This window comes from Aplidium turbinatum, chromosome 10, assembly GCF_918807975.1.
Source record: "Aplidium turbinatum chromosome 10, kaAplTurb1.1, whole genome shotgun sequence".
Classification (NCBI taxonomy): domain Eukaryota; kingdom Metazoa; phylum Chordata; class Ascidiacea; order Aplousobranchia; family Polyclinidae; genus Aplidium; species Aplidium turbinatum.
Window position 1 is genome coordinate 10,707,872 of NC_137481.1, and position 12,348 is coordinate 10,720,219.

The 12,348-nt window shown below is 36.6% G+C and overlaps 1 protein-coding gene across 1 annotated transcript; it reads left to right on the forward strand.

Annotated features, from left to right (window-relative positions):
• Positions 1-5,366: 5,366 nt before the first annotated feature.
• LOC145778951 (uncharacterized) lies at positions 5,367-11,131 on the forward strand. Its single transcript, XM_082590539.1, has 7 exons — positions 5,367-5,500; positions 5,864-5,958; positions 7,164-7,266; positions 8,051-8,133; positions 8,528-8,748; positions 9,529-9,988; positions 10,593-11,131. Exons 1-7 carry the CDS (start codon positions 5,427-5,429, stop codon positions 11,129-11,131), a joined length of 1,575 nt encoding a protein of 524 aa, XP_082446665.1. The 5' UTR covers positions 5,367-5,426.
• Positions 11,132-12,348: the final 1,217 nt, after the last annotated feature.

Below are 12,348 nucleotides of genomic sequence, written 5' to 3' on the forward strand. Positions count from 1 at the left end.
CATTTGTTGCAACACAAAACGCTTATTGCTAATGCTGGTGATACGTGCTACTGTTATAAAGTAATAGATGGTAAAGTTGTAAAAAATGTAGAAGCTACACTGTGGTAATGACCATGAAGAAGCGGACAGTAGAATGTTTTACCACTTAGTAAATGTACCAGCCCCAAGCAATGTGGTTATCCGCACGTCTGACACCGACTGTATTGTAATTGGCCTAGGTTGCTATGAAACTTTTGATCCTTCATTAAAGATATGGATAGAAGCTGGGTTGCAAAGCAATAACACGCAACGCTACATCAGCATCAACCAGCTGCATACCGCACTGGGAGCGACGATTTGCAAGTGTTTATCTGCATATCATGCCTTTACAAGTTCTGATTACACCTCGTCATTCAGCAGGAAAGGGAAAGTGCGGCCGCTGAAATTACTCCAAGGAAACCACAAAGCGCAGGCAGCTTTTAGCCAACTCGGACAAGACAAAGAAATTAGTGAAGACACTATCATCGCAATAGAGAACTTTGTGTGTAACATGTACAAAAACAAGAAAATTAATTATGTCAACGAAGTCCGTTTACAAAATTAATGTTTTTAGACAGCTACAAATCCAAAAAAAAAATGAAAGGATATCATGCATACAGAAGCTAGATAGTAGTACTCTACCACCTTGTTCGCGATTACTTCTCCAGAAGATAAGGCGCACTCATCTCATCGCAAGACGATGGTTGTCTTCAAGTAGAAGTGAACAAGCAGCAACATCGCCACTAGAGTATGGCTGGAAAGAAGAAGGAGGTCGTTATAAAGTGGTGTGGTTTGAAGGTGAAGCTTCACCTACATCTTTAGATGTCTGCGTGGAATCTGATCCCACCCAGAAATGTCAAGAAGAAGGTAAACAGCATTGGATGTCGCTTGGGTTATCCTTTATAAATATAAAACTTTTTCCTGGTCTATCCGTCATTCACTTTCTGGACTGTAAACATTAGCCAATAACTGGCTGTAAAGTTTCGTTTTAGGAACCTGTAACCAACAGTTTCTGCAATCTTGAGAAAAATGCCTGAGTGCACTGCGGGGACTTAGAGAGCGTTCTCTAAGTCCCCGGTGCACTGAATCATTAATAAATGTTGAAAAATAACACTTTTTCCAGTTAATAGTAAGTTGCAATGTTGCATTATTCGAAGAAAAATAGACGTCTGTAAAAGACAATAAAATTACTATTGTATGTTACGCATATCTGTAGTGCATAATAGCAAATGTTTCGTACAGTCTTTATGTCTTTTCTCTGTATATAACAGGAGAATTGTATGAATCTGAAGAAGAAGACGAAGAAAGTGAAAGAGACAGCAGTGACAATAAAGAATAAAGAAACGACCGTTTACATTTACACAAACAATCTCTGTTTATGAATGAACAGTTACAATAACTGATTGCAGACAAGAAGCAAATGGCATTAAAGACAAAAATTTACTACATTGGGTTTATTGGGTTATTTATTGTAGCAGCTGCCTGATTTAACGTTCCGAAATGATTCATTTCGAAACATTTTGATTTGGATAGTTTAGTTGTACGATTAAGTCAACAGTTAGTGGTCGCATCAAGATCTTGGATCAATTTTCTGGCTATATGCTTTTTATGTACTTTCTGTCTTTGGTGTTACAAAGCCATGTATTGTCATGTCCTGTTGCCTTTTTTCGATTGACTGAATATGACTTATTCAAAAACTTTTTGTAAAATATAGTTTCATTTCATGCATCATGGAACAGCTTGTGAATGTAAAGTATTTCACCAAAACCTATATAAAAATATTGTTAGATTTAATCCATTCGTACTGTTCTGGCATAGCACTTCCGTTACACCAAGATTGGTTCCAGTAAGGGATGAATTAAATTAAACCAGGAGGAGATTCACTTTTGGGTAGGTCTTTTATCACCTTCCCAACTGAAAGTATTGTTAAATTTGATATTTTCTGGCGTCCTATAAGACTGCGTTTTGACCACGTTTGGTCCATGTACTTTATGAGGTGAAATAAACCCTCTGGGGGGTCACTATGATGACATCTTACATCACCTTTCCACCCGAAAATATTGTTAGATTTGATATTTTTGTTATGCCCTGACAAGACTTCGTTTTGACCAACTTTGGTCCATGTACTTTATGGAGTGAAATTAACCCCCTGGGGGGTCACTTTGGGGGGGTCTTACATCACCTTTCCACCCGAAAATATTGTTAGATTTGATATTTTTGTGATGTCCTGACATAAGACTTCGTTTTGACCAAGTTTGGTGCATGCACTTTATGGGGTGAAATAAACCTTCCGAGGGGGTCACATTAAGGAGGGTCACTTTGAAGGCATCTTACATCACCTTTCCACCCGAAAATATTGTTAGATTTGATATTTTTGTGATGTTCTGACATAAGACTTCGTTTTGACCAAGTTTGGTCCTTGTACCTTATGGGGTGAAATTAACCCCTTTGGAGGTCACTTTGGGGGTGGTCTTACATCATCTTTCCACCCGAAAATATGGTTAGATTTGATATTTTTGTGATGTCCTGACATAGAACTTCGTTTTGACCAAGTTTGGTCCATGTACCCTATGGGGTAAAATAACTCCCTTTTTTCGGGCTTTTTAGGGGGCTCTAGGGTCCAGACCCACCCGGTGGGTAAATCTCCCATACTTTTTGTGAGTGACATGGTTGACCCCAGTAACTTCAAGGGGTCAAACCTTTTGTACCTTATGGGGTGAAGTCTTCTGTCGTAGGCTCCCAGACTATTATGGCACAAAGGATCAAAAATCAGTAGGCTAATCTATAGCCTATCATGCTGATTTAATAATTTCAATAAATTTTATCAAAAATTAATAGAATTTTTGCGACCGTTACAAAGAATTTCTCTCATTTTTCATTTGTAATCACTATTTTGTTGTAATCATAGTCATGGCAAAACTGAGTGCTGATAGACATACAAAAGTTAGTCTGTTAAGCATTGATCTACAATATTCTGTCTCAAAAGAATTAAGTTGAACATAGCCAACTTAGCCTTATTAAACGATTTAACTCATTTATATGATTTTTTTAGTCAAGAAACCTATTCTCTGTGCAATGTTCTATGAAATTTCAAACGTCGCACCTTTGCATCGCGTCGTACAGTTTGCCAATCACGATAATACACAAATAAAGCACCAATTTTAAAATTTTGTAATTTAGCCTACCAATTATGCTGCAAACTCAGAATCTTTCATAAACCCCCTGATATCAAAGTTTCAGCGAAGCGATTTTAAAAGGTCTGTGAACGTTGCTTTTTTGAACATTGAGTTGGCATTGTCCATTTAGGCTATCTTATAAATTTTGCTTTGTTAAACTCTGGTCTTTTCCCAACTTTTTGCTGATCTGTTACTGCATTGTCAGCATATTTATAGCCTACTACTTTTTTATAAAAAATCTTAGAGTTGTTTACTCTTTGCTGAAGTGATGAATGTTAACTTTTTCCTTGCATTGAAAGAGTTTGTGCCATAACCTAACGCTTTGTTTGCCTTAGTTTTAAGAGCCATTACAAAACATAGAGGCATACTAGGGATTTCAGGGGGAACCAAAGATGGTGCTCACACGCCCTATAATTTTTCCTGGCAATGTGCTTCATAGACTTGATCAGAGCGCTTTTGTTGAGCGCTTGCACAGCGCTCAGCTCGGCATCTATTGAGGATAGGCTACGTGTCGGGATACGAGGCTGGGTCTCAGTAAAGAAAATAACATGTTTGAAGGTGGACACAGAGGTGACTTTCTTTTTGTCATCTAAATGAGCATTTTCTACTCTTAGGCATTGCTTAGATGCGACATAAGATATAACATGGTTGCAATATGTAATAGCCTAACATGGTTGAGTTGGCAAAATATAGTTTATTTACATCAAAACATAACAAATTTGCACGCATAAATTGGCTTATTTTTCTGTAAGCTAGCTTTAGCTTTGGGTTTGCTTAGCTCAAAACTTCTCCGGCAGGTTCAATAAATTTTTGGTTGAATTGGCAGCGATCGTTTACGCCTGGAAGCAAGAGACAAACATATTTTTTATATGGGAGCTTGACTTTCTACGGCAGTCCGATGATCTCCACTTGTTAGATTTTTCGTGTAGGCTGAAGACGATTTTGTCTTTTCATAAGACCATAATTGTAGAACAACACCAATTCAATAACTGATAATAAACTACTAATTGAGTTGAAATATTGCTAAACTTTATTAATACCTACTATAGTGGGGAATTTAGGCCTAGAGAAAAAAAATTATTTGCTGATTTTTATCACGTTGCAATTTTTTACCTCTTCTAAAATTGTTATTCATGTAAGTAGCTGGGTCTATTTGTTAATAATAGACATCCAAAGCCATAAGAAGAGAACTACGTAACGGAAGCCTGCTCATGATGACGATGCGTGGGTGACCATGCCTGTATATGTGCCAGCAAAATGTTAGCTAGCTATGAATAACTCAAGGAATCTTGAATGAACCAACGAAAGGCTTTTACGGACAGCAGACTGAGCAAGAATAGTGATAGTGTGACTTTTTTTTGTAAAATGTTTATCAAATTTAATCAACAACCATTCCGTCATTGCATGATTTATCTGGGAGTTACTCACACTTTTTAAGAAGAAACAATAATGCGTGATAGTGCTCTGACAACAAGTTACTTTTCTAGTATTCAAGATGTGAGTCATAGCAGCTTAATTCATCACTTGTGATGCTATAGTCTGTTTCACTGAGGCATTTTTGGAGTAGCCCGTCTTAACAATGGTAATCAATTTTGCTCGTCTAGTCTAAAGCATAAGAAATCTATTTCAAATATGATTTGGCATTTTGTTAATGCGTTAAGTATGAACAAGCCTAGCTGCTTAGCAGAGAATAGTTTGCTTCCTGAAGCGATTGAGTTATGTGTCGTTTCTAGATAGGAGATGATACAGTTAGCAAACAAATATTTTTTAACGGCCATATAACAGCCAAAAACAGAAGTTACCTCCTTTCGAAGTTTAGTTAATTTAATTGCATAGTAGGACAGAAAATAATGTGAAAATACTTCGGCCATAACCGAAAAACGAGTGAGATCTCATAAACAAACGGTATTTCTCACAGTACTTTTTTTAGAAATTTTTCTTTTAAATAGATGATGTGAAATATTAATTGGTAATTAATTTATCATTGCCCTCAACTTTAACTAGCACTCTAGCAGGTAGTTAGGAGTAGACCGGACACTACGCAGGTTACATAAAACAATAACCCGGTAGTTTTTTTTACAAGCAGCTTGTTCAAATAATGTAAATCCATTAATAATTTTACAGATCCAGAACCTGCAGAAGATGAGTCTTATACTTCGTCACTAACAACAATGATCATTAAATAGCAATTCTGTGACTAAAAGTAACTTAAGTTGAGCAAAAAACCCAAACATGTACAAGTTGACATACGAAACAGATGAAGACGTTTTTGGCCCTGAAAAGCAGGAAACAACTGATAGAGCCAAGTAAGTCCCGGTTGCGTGGCAGTGTTGGTCAGGGCGACTGTGCGACACTAGAAAAAACGTCGATTCGACATCTTTCAAAACATGCCTCTGTTTTTTTGTCGTATCCAGGCTTAAGCTTGGTGGTTGAAGCTTTAGTTAACGGCAAAGCAGGAAAGCCAGTCTTTCTTCCACTTTCAAACATGCCCTTAAATGTCCACCCGAAAACACAAACGCACGTTCTTAGGCTTAAATCATTCCGCTATAAGTAGGGAAAACGTACTACTAATAACCTATACAGTAAAGAATAAAAGGTAGAGTCCTATCCTAAAGATAGTACAAGTATTTGAAATTTAGGCCTTTGATCTAATTTATTTTGTTTTTCAGGTCCAGTTCAAAGGATAACTCAATCTTTGACAAATTTGACCCTTCTAATTCTCAGAACAACTTGACAACTTACCCAAATTATGAAGCACCTGATTGTAAGTGGTCCGTGATTCTACACGATAATTTGAAAAACACGCCTTTGGTTATTTCAAAAAATATGCTGACTTAATAGAAATAAACAATAGGGAAGCAGGGATTCGCAATTCGTATTCCTTCAGCAATCTCAGGGATACCTGAGCAATCTAGTGACGTAATATAACGTTTAAAAGAGGAAAAGCGACCAAGATTATTTAAAAACGTTTGAGCTCAAGATTTTCAAAAACCGTAAATACACAGTAGTAAAATTGTGAATTATCCAACCACAATTTTTTAACTCTGTGGTAACGTGCAGAATTGAGTCATTTCAAACGTTTGAAAGCATCTGAATGGCATTGCTTTATGTTAAAATGGAGTAGGAAGGCTCCGCAGTCGCAATATCAAAATTTCGAACTAAAACATATCGGCTAGGTGGGATAAATTGAAATTACGTAAAAATAAAAAATGCATAAATCTAGCTTTGTTATTGGCGGTTAAAACAACGTTTGTTTAGCGTTTGATCATAGAAATTAAAACTGTTTAGTTGTTGTACGTTGTGATCACTCGCGAAACCATGCACTATTAGAAGAATGAAGTTACCGAAATCAAATTTCTTCTCTATAGCATCACTGCACTTGAAAACCACAAGTTCGAAGCAATTGGCATTTGTCTGCAGTGTTCTATTCTTAAAATGAAAAAAATATTATGAAGTCATGTAATTTTCACTGTGTGGAGCTACATCTGCTTCAACGGTTGCTGATTTTTTATCTTCACTTCTTGATTTAAAGTCTGCTCGTGTCTTTTGCGGATTCTTTAAAACTTTTTATAACTAACCGTTGTCGGCAATACAACCAAATGTATTTCGATTTCTAACCTTAGATATGTAAAGTTTCCGAAGAACAGCAATGTATTTTGTAAGCTATAACAAAGCAACCTACAATCATAAAAAGTAGGATCATTCAAAACGAAGCCCTTCTTGACTCTTGTGTGAGGTGGTAACAGTCACGTTATTGCATCTGGGCGCGCCAGCCATTGCTAGACGACGTTGCTATCAAGCGCTGTAAGATTAGCATTTCTACTTTGAGGTCCCGTATTGGGGCAATAAAGTACAAATGCTCTGATACAAAACAAAATTAAGACAAAAAATTTGTGTCGAAGATTATAATAATAGTCCTACAATGTTTTTGTTAATCAATGGAGTTAAAAATTACTTTGTTAAATTCAGTGGAAGAAAAGGAAAGAAGTCCAACAATGGCATCAACAGTGGATGCTGTTTACGCGGTTGTGAACAAAGATAAGAAAAAAGCTGCAACTAAACCTGAAGCGAAGTAAGAAGTCATTAAAACTTTTTGAACTAACACACAATAGTGATGTTTAACTTATAAACGTGCTGAACCACTTTTAGAAGGTTAGATAGGAGATTTGGAGGGCCGGATTCTGCAACTAAATTACTGAATTCTGAATAAAAAATTTCAACTACACAACAGAAATTTATGAATCGAAATCTATTTGAAATCCAGCTCTCGAAATGAAGATTTATTGATTGTGGGAATCTTTATCCTCGGACTAAAATCTTTTTGAAAGCTTAAACCCCGCAGTTTCGCATACTAGCAGAGGCTATGAACCATTAACGCAGGTTCAGTCACCCAGACTGCTGTAGTGAACTTTCCGCTTCTTAAACTGTTGTTATGTGTAAATTATTCGATCCACTAGGCTGCGGTTGTTTAAATTTTTAGTTTTAATAGTAAGAAAGCCTTGAAGAAGCCTGTAAGAAAGCGTAGCAACGTATTTGTCACCTTTTTGCATTGTCGTTCCAAAGGTTGATTTTTATAAGCATGGCTGTAGAGTCGGGCGAAAAATATATGACTTCGACTCTTCGGTTCAAAACTGAACGTCTCCAACACCGACTCCGACTTTGGACACTCCAAAATCCGTCCAATAACTTCACGACTCCAACTCCACAGCCCTGCTTATAAGTGTCAAGGTGGATGTTGCACGAGCTGCGTAGGCTACAGCAGCAATAAAATCTGCTATATCCTTGAACTGTTTTCGATTCAAAATGAATAAAGTTTGCCTAGGCCCATTCGATTATAACATATTTTGTTTGTTCAGTACCAGCAGAAAATTTTACTCGTTGTTCTCGAACTCGACAGACAGCATTCAAAACCAAGAAAAAAGTAGCTCCCTTGCAAAAGGTAGGACAATTTATTCTTTGTTAGCCCAACGTAAGTTTATGGAATGGAAAGCGAATTACTACTAAAACCAACGACAGAACAAAATGAAAGGAGTTTATATGGGAAGTCACAAATGATTAAGCATAATTATTCTGTTGAAGAAGAAAAGTTATGAAAATTAATAACTGTAATCCAATTACTCTAAACCAATACTTGCTATTCCTAAATGTTTGAACTTCAAACAGCTTTTCTTTTTGAAAAATACCACAGTCTGTATAGTCTATTTTTATACCGACATATTTGCGTAAAATACTTATTTATAGAACTAAAGTAAAGTCCCTACAAGGAATCTGTGATATTCAAAGATTAGTCTAGTATTAGCTTAAAAATGATCACCAGAATGATGCTTTTGCAGGTTGCAAGTTTTGTGTTTTGATTCTGTATTTGGCAATATTGACTGCTGCTGTGATCATTTTATTTGTGAGTGGATATCAACTTCGAAAGGAGAATTATATTTTGAAGCATCGCTTGAGTGCCTTTGAAAAGTCTGTTAACTTTAATGCGGAAGAACAAAAAACCCCTGTTTTGCCTGGAAAAGTAAATGAACAAAGCTCTCTTAACTGGCGACGGAAAGGAGTAAGTTGTATTAAAACATATTGAGATAGTTTAAGCCAGTGACGTAGCTAGAAAAAAAGTTTATAGGAACAAAGTCAACTTTTTGGGGGCAAACTGCATTCAACCTGAATTACAATACCGGTAGTATTGAAACGTTGTAACAGTATTAATAGACATTTTTTGGGGAAAGCAAAATGATTTGTTTTTTTGATTGGGGCAATTGCCTCCAAGCCTCCCCGTGGGTAGGCTAATTTCCTGGTTTAAGCAGAAGTTTAAGACCGAGTGAGTACTACTGCAAAAAAAACAACTTTTCTAGCTGAATGGGATCTATTTTCAATCAGAAATTAATAAGAATCGTTTAAAACAAATCAGACTTTAAGCTTGACAGCTTATAGATTTATTTACTCAATGACAAGTCTTGCCTAACATCGGTAAAGGTTAGGACATGGCCATAGATTTAACCAAGAAGAAAATGAAGCACCAGCTGTAAGAAAATAAGAGTGTTATTTACGGAAACGAGATAATATAATGAACGACTATAACATTTTAGAAAGAGAATATAAGCAGCAAGGAAAAAACACACTATGTCGGCCTATTTCCTCACAGCTTATGCTTCTTTTTTGGTTAAATCTATGGTAATGTCCTAACCTTTACCCTAATATCAGCAATTACGTTTAAATACTTTGTTTAGTTTAACTAAAACTAAATGTCTACGCGCCAATACGCACGTTATGCTATAAAAACGTCTCAGTGGGAGATTGATGCAACGCGCAAGTTTTCAAGTATCTTAATGTTTTGTAGGTTTTTACAGCACAATTGTCGATCGGCGAATCCAACAAAAATATACAACCGCCTCCTTCTGGAGAAGCCTCTTTCATTTCATCCACATATCCAAAAGATAATGAAGATGAAGGACCTCCATCTCATGCACAACACTTAAGCCAACATCCCAGCAACGGGGCGTCTTGCTGCAATTCAGCGAGAAAATCTATCTCCATCATGAGGCTGAAGGAGCTCCATCAATCTCATTCGCTCGAAACCAGCATCCGAAGATTGAATCACATCTTTTCTAGAACCAGCAGTCGCCTTACTGAGTTAGAAAACAATTTAATGAAGCTTTCAAAAACGATGACCAGTGAGATGGAAGCGGAGAAAAACACCGAACTTCAACTGCTAGACATTAACAACAAGATTGAAACTCTTTCTGGAGGAATGGAAAACATTTTAGAAGAATCTGGTGACGATAGTTCCATAGAGAGAAGTAAGCTGGATGCATTTTACGCAAGGCTACGTAGCACAACATTGTAGATAACGTATTGCATGGCGTGCTATCTGTGTTAACACCCTCAAAACTCTTCTCAGTGAATTGTACAAATGATGGATTATAAAATATATGATAAAGTCGTAACAAACTATTAGCAGAAGTAGGTTACGCTTTCTTAAAGTTTAGTACTGTATTTAAGGGGACACTCCTATTGGAATATCAATTTTAGCAACGCTATTAATAAATTGGTTAATAAATTCTGACAAGAAACAAATGAGTAGGCCTAGTTGTAAATTGAGTATGGGCTAGCTAGTTGAAAACATCAAAAAAGGACTTTCGAAGAAAACAGCAATTGAAACACAATTTTGATGAAAAAAAATTGTTTCCAGAAGAAGCCTCTGTTACACAAATCGGAAACAATTTTATTGTCGGTAACATGGCGCTAAATTTTGTATTCAACTTTAAAAGCAGAAAATGAAACGTTATTATTTATCTTCAACAGTGAAGTAAAGCATTTAATGATTAGGCTACTTTATTTATCTCAAGGTTTGTCGCCACTCATATGTTGATATAAGTTATGATTTTAACATTCCATTTACAGCTGTGGCATTCCACGCCCACCGTGTTACTGGAGACGTGAAAATTGACAACCAGGAAATACCAACCGATAAGTTCTTTGAATTCGAGGCACTTTCACCAGACCAGCCATTTACTTTGTCTTACAACTACGAGCTGATCAACCGACGACAAGATATGGATCCAAAAACCGGTGTTTTCACTGCTCCCTTCAACGGAATTTATGTTTTCGACATATCTTTTTGTACAACAAGCAGTGAACAAGCAAATTTAGTTCTAACGAGCAATGAAATACCGTTGCATACTTTCCGCGTTCCCATACTTTCGCCTCAATCCAACACTTTTGCTTTGAATCCAGAATTTCCGCCATTTTCCATACCACCAACTGGCATAAACAGCAGCTACACAAACACACTATACAACAGATACTCAGTTGTATCCGAACTTCAAGCTGGCCAGAAAGTCAAGCTTCAATTAGTTTCTGGAACAATTGTTGAAATGACGAGCAGAAATGGAAAGGAGGAACAGTCATGCACAAAATTTTCGGGGTTTAAAGTGAGATGAACTGATACAATTTGTTGAAGATTGCTGAAGCAGTTGTAAAAGTCTAACTGCATTCGACTACACATGAAGATAACATCGTCTTACGATGTTAATGCGCAATAGTTATTGAAATTTTATTTGGCATTCTTGGGCTCCCTGTTCTTATCGACTGTGGCCTTATTGACTGCAGCCATTTTGTTTTGTGCAAACCGACATGAAAACGCTTGGGTGATGCAAGAAGGAAAATACGTTTTTTGACCGTTTTTTATTTTCAAGTGTCTCCACTTTTTGTGCGGGGAGAGTTATGGGGCTGGTTGAATTGGGGGCTGGTTGAAACTCTCTTTTTTGCTAAAACTAAAACAGCCTAACCGAATCTCAAGGTGTTTTAAAGTTGATTGTTAGTCACACTGTTTGATACTCAAAGACAATTAATTATGTTTCAACTTTCTTCATATTTGAAAGCGCTTCCATATTTCGGGCCTATAGCCTAAGTCAGGGGTGTGCAACCTTTATTACAGGAGGGCCAGATATGAATAACTGGGTGAAACCGCGGGCCGCACGTTTATTTAATATATGATTTTAGTAGTTGCAGGCACAAAAGAGTATTTTTTTGTTATTCATATTATTCTTATATTAGGGGTTATCTCCTTCCAGAAATAATAAGTTAGGACGCATACATTTCTGAAGAAAAACTGCTATTCAAATTTATTGTCACACCGTCTTTAAACGAGCTCAGTGAGAAGTTTGCAGCTGGCTTCTTTTCCCGACGGCTTTTTCCAAATTTACTTTAATGGATACTATACTTTACTTTAATGATCGCAATTCGAAGTCCATTTTCCAAGTGTTCTTCTGTCAGAACCGATCAATAGGGAGATTTCATGACGCCCGTTTTAGAAAAAAATGTTCGCACAAATACGTTGAGCCAAAAAGTGCCATTTTTGAAGCCATGGATTTTTCAAATGTGGAAAGTTATCTTAGTTGAAATGCTTTCGGTAAAAATCGCCAAGATTCATTTCTAAATACTTTGCTTTCAAATCCGTTTTCTCTTGAAGATCAATCAGTTCAAGTTATATCTTCTGGTGCTTTGTTAATGTCTGTGTTGAATGGCGAAGCGAATATACCAAACAAATGTTCATGAGATTTGAAGTCCTTGAAACGAGCCAAAAATTCATACAACAATTTTTCAAGTTGGTCAGCAAATTCAGTTTTCTTCTCAGGATGCATTCCATAGTCTCTTA

Bases quoted from the DNA above. Each gene is read 5' to 3' on its own strand.
- LOC145778951 (XM_082590539.1), top strand. From the start codon at position 5,427: ATGTACAAGTTGACATACGAAACAGATGAAGACGTTTTTGGCCCTGAA. The intron at 5,959-7,163 runs GTAAGTGGTCCG...TGTTAAATTCAG, and splicing joins AAATTATGAAGCACCTGATT to TGGAAGAAAAGGAAAGAAGT. The intron at 7,267-8,050 runs GTAAGAAGTCAT...TTGTTTGTTCAG, and splicing joins GCAACTAAACCTGAAGCGAA to TACCAGCAGAAAATTTTACT.